Source organism: Gavia stellata, chromosome 15, assembly GCF_030936135.1.
Source record: "Gavia stellata isolate bGavSte3 chromosome 15, bGavSte3.hap2, whole genome shotgun sequence".
In the NCBI taxonomy this organism is placed as follows: Eukaryota; Metazoa; Chordata; class Aves; order Gaviiformes; family Gaviidae; genus Gavia; species Gavia stellata.
The window spans coordinates 3,137,023-3,143,405 of NC_082608.1; the positions used below are offsets into that span (position 1 = coordinate 3,137,023).

At 48.5% G+C, this 6,383-nt stretch overlaps 1 protein-coding gene across 1 annotated transcript; it reads left to right on the plus strand.

Annotated features, from left to right (window-relative positions):
* Positions 1-277: 277 nt before the first annotated feature.
* On the plus strand, positions 278-6,367 carry FBXL8 (F-box and leucine rich repeat protein 8). Its single transcript, XM_059824919.1, has 3 exons — positions 278-291; positions 3,574-3,804; positions 4,334-6,367. Exons 2-3 carry the CDS (start codon positions 3,641-3,643, stop codon positions 5,307-5,309), a joined length of 1,140 nt encoding a protein of 379 aa, XP_059680902.1. The 5' UTR covers positions 278-291; positions 3,574-3,640; the 3' UTR covers positions 5,310-6,367.
* Positions 6,368-6,383: the final 16 nt, after the last annotated feature.

Genomic DNA, 6,383 nt, shown 5'->3' on the forward strand with positions numbered 1-6,383 from the left:
AGCAGGTAGGAACCCCGGGCTGGTCCTCGCGTCCCCTGCGGGAGGGGTAGGATGATGGTGTCAGTGTAGCCGCTGGATTCTGCTGGGCGTTCTGGTTTAGTCCTTCCTGCAGTGACACCTGCATGATCTTCCACCTCTTTCTGAGCCAGGCGAAGCTGTTAACTCCACCGTGCTCTTCTGATGAATGAACGGACAGGTAGAGAGAGGAAAGCACCTTTTCCCAAGTCCATGGGGGTTTCTGTGGCAAGCAAAGTAAGGAGCTGGATTTCGGTCTCCAGCGCTCAACCTCAGGTAGGAGCCTCCTGCCCAGGCTGCCTTTGTCTTGCATAGGTGTCCTCCCGCCAGCGGAGGGGTAACAGCAGCTCCCTTGTTTGTCCCCAGCTGGCGAGAAGCTGGCGTGGGCCTGGGGCCAGGTTTTGTGCCCACGTGCTAGCTGCCGTCACTCTGGCTCGGCAGTCGGTTTGTGCAACTGAGCTTCAAACAAAAGTGGAAAGCATTAGAAAACGTTTTCTATCTGTCTATCTATATATAAATACATATATATTTAATGCTATTTTACAACAACAGTATTTAACATTATAAACTAATTTATTTGCCAGAGGAAAAACATAATGGAAATAAATCCCTGAAGGGGTTAATCCAGACTGGCTCCCCTGGGTGCTTTCCTTTTACAGGGTCAGGCCCTGGGCGGGCAGGCAGCATCCAGGGGACCTTCAGGGTCAGTGGCCTGGTGGTGCCAGCGCTTCTGGAAACCAGGCGTTTACTTGCTGACAGTTTAAGAAGCAACTCGCAAATCCATGCATTGAAGGGTTAACGGGGTTAAATAAGCCCAGACATCCCAAGCTTCCCCTACAAAAAAGAAGCCTGGAGCAGTGCCGGCTCCCAGAGCCAGGTGGGTACCCCAGGGTGAGTTGCTGGGGGGACATTCACCCAGCCACGTCCCATAAACATCTTCTCCTTGAAGCTGATCTGTTTGGTGTATATGGAGGGGGTGAAAAAGGAAAGGGTAGCTGAGACCTGAGTTTCTCTTCCGCCAACCCTTGCTGAGTGCGTGCTTTCAGGGAGCATCCCCTGTGGCGAAACCAAAGTGCTTGATGAGCACTTGGAGTTTCACCCTGTTGTTTCCCGCTGGGGAAGTGAAGATGCCAGCGAGGGGAGAGGCTGCGGCTCAGCGGGGCTCAGCCGGCACAGGATTTTGGGTGTGGGGATTCAATGGCGTGTCTGCTTGGGGAACGCGCGGCTGGGGTAGGACAGGCTCCCTCTGAGCCCGGTGGCTGCCGGCCGGCTGCAGCGTGGAAGGGTCAGTGGTGGGGCCCCGCAGGGAAGCAGGGTGTTTGGTAACTGAGGGGGGACGGGTGGTGAGGGAGGAGGAAGACGGGGCTATTAATCTGTGCGTTCCCATAAAGGATAGCTCAGCGTCCCGGCTCCCACCCCGTGGGCAGGGAAGGTGCCTCTCGCTCAGCTGTTATTTTCGGCATCTCCTCCTCCGCTCCTCCCTCTGGGGCGCAGCCCGCGCTGGGAGCCGCAGGCGGGGAGCGCGGAGGAAAACGGGCTGTGCTCCGAGAGGTACGCTGCGCCCCTTCCCGGGCTGCCCGGCGGGGCCCCCGCGGGGTGGAGGGGATGCCATGGCGGGGGGCTTCCCCGCGCCGCTCGGCTCGCAGGGAGAGGCGGCCAGGCCCGGGTGCGTTGGGCGCCTTGCCCGGGTGCAGCACCGCCTGTTCCTGTTTGGGCTGCCGGCCGCTCGCTCCCAGCCAGCCTCTGCCTGGCTTCCTTGGGGCCTGCTGTGCTGAGAGCTGACGAAGCTCGGCGCAGCAACCAGCAGCGCTCCTCCGTCACGTGGTTAATAAAGCCCGGAGATCCTTGATGGCTCATGAGATCTGGTCCGAACCTGGCTGTCCTCACCGGGGCAGGCACCCAAGGTGGACCCAAGCCAACCCGCAGCGTTCACAGACCGTGAACTGTGCTCCTCGCTGACTCAAAGCCGTGCAATTACTTAAAGTAACACTGATAATTTTGCCTTTCCGCCTGCCTTCCTGCTCTCAGGCCATGTTTTTAAGCTTTCCTGAGCAATCACGATGGCGAGAAACGCACTCTTATTTTCGAAGAGATTCAGGGTCCTTTTTACATGGCTCCAAGGGCTCGGGCTTTAAGGAAAAATATCATAATGAAAATGAAAGGAGCTGAACATGTGAGATTTCACGTAGGGCAAAGAGCAGTTTAACATTTTGGCAAATGTGTATTAGAGAGAGTATTAAAAGCAGCTAAAAGCAGAAGAGCCGGGTCCGAGCTGTCAAGGTGATTGTCAGAGAAAATGACAAAAGATAGTGAGTTCCCAGGAAGGAAGCAGGACTGTATCACTTGGCTGTTCTAGCTCAGCGGTAGGTGGAAGGGGGTTGTTGCTGATATGATGGTCGATAAGATAGTATAGCTGCTATGCTACTGCCACCTCGCACTCAAAATAATGAGTCACACTTCAAAGCAGGGTATTCTAGAAAAATGTGTAATTGTGTTCCTCTCTGCATTGTGCTTTTTGCATCGCTACTCCGTACTTGCTTCACGTTTTTCAACTCTTTCCCTACTTCGAGGATGTCTAGAAGCACAGATCTTCATTTAAGTGAAACCTGGGATGCTGAGATAATGCCGTGACTCCGGGACCTGGGGCTTCGAAAGCACGAGGGCACACCATGAAATTCAGAGGGAGATTGTGAGACTTGGCCCGCGCTCCAGTGCTAGCCTAGGAAGGGGAACGTTTGCCTTTAAAAATCCCTCGCTTGTTTATGAGAGGTTTGAAAAAATACGCCGTGTTGGGAGTTTTATTTGTGCAGAAATCTAGAAGATGGATAAAGCACATCTTGGAAGATGATGAATGAAAAAGTTAGGCAATGGTCTGACACTATGAACCTCAGTCGTCTTCCCAGGCACTTATTCTTTTGCATTATACTTCTCAGGAAAGGTTCATCAAAATAAGCTTTTTCCTTTCGAAGTCAGACATGTGTAAATGCAATTTCTGAGAACTGGAGTCACAGTAATAAAACATTTTTTTTCAAACTGCCACGTCTCATCACGGGCAAGGACCACCGTAATTAAGCTACCGGCTTCTACTATAGGCCTTCTGTTTCACTATCAGTAAATAATGGATATGTGGGGCTGTTTTCTGTGCAGAGCTTCTGCTTGCAAAGAGGTTTTTCCCCTCTCTCTCCCCACAGATTGAGAAATCTGTCTCAGCTTTTTGAATACCAGTGCAGCAGTACTAGAAAATTCCCTTGCATTTTTATTACTCAGAGTTGCAAAATCTCACTGCAGGAAAAAAGCCCTTTTTTCCCTCCCCCCCAAAAGCTTTGATCTGACATCTTTAACTCTTGAAAAGCATCACCCAGCTTCTTAGGATTGATTGAAAAAACTGTGCAAAACAATTGGCCAACAGATTTTCCCCACTCTTCTGTTCAATGTCAAAATTTGGTGACATTTCAAGTTTGAAAACATTTTGACCTCCTCTGTGATCCAGTTGCATTGGCTTGATTTGTTAAATAAATCCTAATGTGTGTCTCTCTCTTGTTTTGTTTTTCTGAACAGGGACTTTTGAGAATTAATTGCAGTTTTGGAAGTTTTTCCCATTTTTAAACCTGCCTGAATCAGCAAAATGCCTGCTCCGGTTCCAGAACTGTGGAACTACATCCCAGAAGAAATCCTCATCCAAATTTTCTATTATCTTTCTCTTCGAGATAGATACACAGTCTTCCAGGTGTGCAGACAGTGGGCTACAGCTGTTTCTTCTAGCTCTGTTTGGCATTTCACAGAGATCAGGTAAGAGGAGTGGGTTTCTATGCCCCAGCATCTTTGCAGGCATGACCAGATCGTTGTTTCCAGTGCGTGTCAAACATTTACACCGCTCTACTATGACATTACGGGCATTAATTGTCACCTCTCTGTGTGATGATGTTATCATACATGACTAGCAGTTGTTTATAATAGAGACAATTGTGTTATATGCTGGGGTTTTTCAGTTGCTGCTGCTGGTTTGGGTTTTATGGGAAACATGACATTCTTAGGTATGTTGTTCTAAGCTGCCATTTGAAAATGGCAAGAGACAGTTACTAACTGGTCAGCTTCTTCACGACACTTACTTCTCTGATGGGTCTTTCTGGGGACCGACTCTTCTCACCTCCTGAATCCTTTGGTGTTTGGCCTTACAGTGACTCTCCAAGCATGGAGTGATAAGAAATGTCTGGGGAATCTGTTGATGTTTGCAGAAACACTAGTTAAAGAGAGCATCTGCTCTGTGGTTGCTTGGCTCAGTGTTCACTGTGACTAAGAGTTAGTTTTACCTTGCCAGCTGTGATTCAGAGGATGAGGAAGGCATGCTGCAGAGCCTGCTCCAGTTCCTCAGCCAAATCAAACACCTGAAGATTGTGTTTGACCAGTCCAAGGAGGTCAACCGGAAGAATGTGACCCGCATCTTGGATGTGTTGGCCAAACAGAACCACAAACTGCAGCGGCTGTGCATTGTGTGCCATGGGGAGAACCCCTATTTCTACTCTGGCCAGGACATCCTACAGAGCATACGGAATATATGTGACACTAAAAACCAGATAGATCTTCGGCATATTGATTTTCGAAAAATGCCCTTCACTCTCGATGGTGAGCTCGTTGAACTCTTAGCTACCACCAACCCAAACTTGCACAGTTTGTTCATCAACAACCGCACCCTGGTGTGCAACGTGGCGCCAGACACCATAAGGAAAGTTCTCAGAGCATGTCCCAAACTCTCAGCGCTGGGGGTTTACTATGCCAGTTTGTCTGATGATGTATTTCAGGAACTGCTCAAGCCCGAAAGAGCAGCTTTCACCCATTTAGACATTTTCTGTGAGCGCCTGGACAAATACATACCAGTCATCTCAGAAGAGCTCTGGGCTGCTGTAAGTCAAAAGCATCCTCAACTCTGTGTAGACCTCGAGTTTGATCATACGGTCCCTGCCTGCAAAATCCCAGGGATCCTAAAGCTGAATATACCTGTGAGCACACTGCAACTTAATACCTATAACTACATGGTAAATCAGATTAGGTTTGTCACCCAGAGCTACAGCAGTACTTTAAAGAAGCTGATGCTGCAAACCACGTCCTCGGAGGACTTGAATTCTTCGCTAGTAGATCTGGCCAGGCAGTGCAGAAATCTGTTGGAGATCCACTGCTACTGTGTGGTCAGCCAGGAGGTGGTAGAAGCGTTCCTCACGCACTGCCCCAGTCTGAAACAATACACTCTGAAGGTCACCAAGGAACGGCACCCCTGGAAACCAGTACCAGTTCAGTGACCGGCTCCTACTGACTTCTGGGGAAATCGTGGGGATCTGCAAGAGGACAGGGAAAGGAGATGTGGGGCGATAAGGAAAACGCTGCAAGACACCCTCTGCTCTCACTGAGAACATGCTGTTTCACCGGCACTGGCTGTTACATATGATGCATACCTGTTCTGCAGACCAAGCATTTGTACTCAAATGTGATAGAGAAAGGGTTATACAGAGAAACAGAATTGCCTTTTTTTCTCTTTTTTCGTTTTCTTTCTCTCTTTCTTTATTGGCTTATGGGGGGGCAGGTCTTCTCTGCTTTTTTATTTAACGGTAGCAGGAATGCCACGTTTGCCCTTCGTGGGTTTTTACTGAGGACCTCAGCAAAATTTAATTTTGATTTTACGTTTTCAAAGCACCTCACAGTCAAACACACTGTGTCGGGTGCCCAGCAGCTACTTAAATAGTTAAGAAAGTGGCAGCTTCAATGCAGCCATTTTCTGCCCAGCGGAGTACCTCGCCATGCAGATTCAGCGAGCTGTACTTACCAGCTGTGGTCCTCTGATGGAATAGCCACTTTAACCTTGGTAATTCCTCTTTCAGCATTTCAGTGATGATGAGCTCAGCCGTTATTCAGCTGTCAGGTAGCTTCCAGCTTGGAGAGGTATAACAGGAGCTGAATTATGTTAGGAAATACACTCAGGAGAAAAAACACTTAAGAAAAAATACTGAAAAGGTGTTAATAAAAGGCATGTTGCCTGGAAATTCCCTTCTCCATCCTGTCTTTCTGTTGCTCGTGAATGCAGATTTCCAGGTTATAATTCGAATGCCTTTTGCAGAGACCTTTGCTTTCATTACATTGTTAGCGTTTCTTAGGAGAATCAAGAGTGTTAAGAGGTTTTTGCATCTGATGATCTGCATTCACATGCAAGTTACCATTCATCTGAATTAGGATATGTGTGCGTTCGTCTGTTGTACCAAAGGTTTTGGTGAATGTTATTTGAAGAGCAGTTTCTGAGTTGAAATGATCCTGGCAGAAAGCGAGCACCTATTTAAAGTTATCTAAAGCATTGATAACAACAACAACGATGATAATAATAA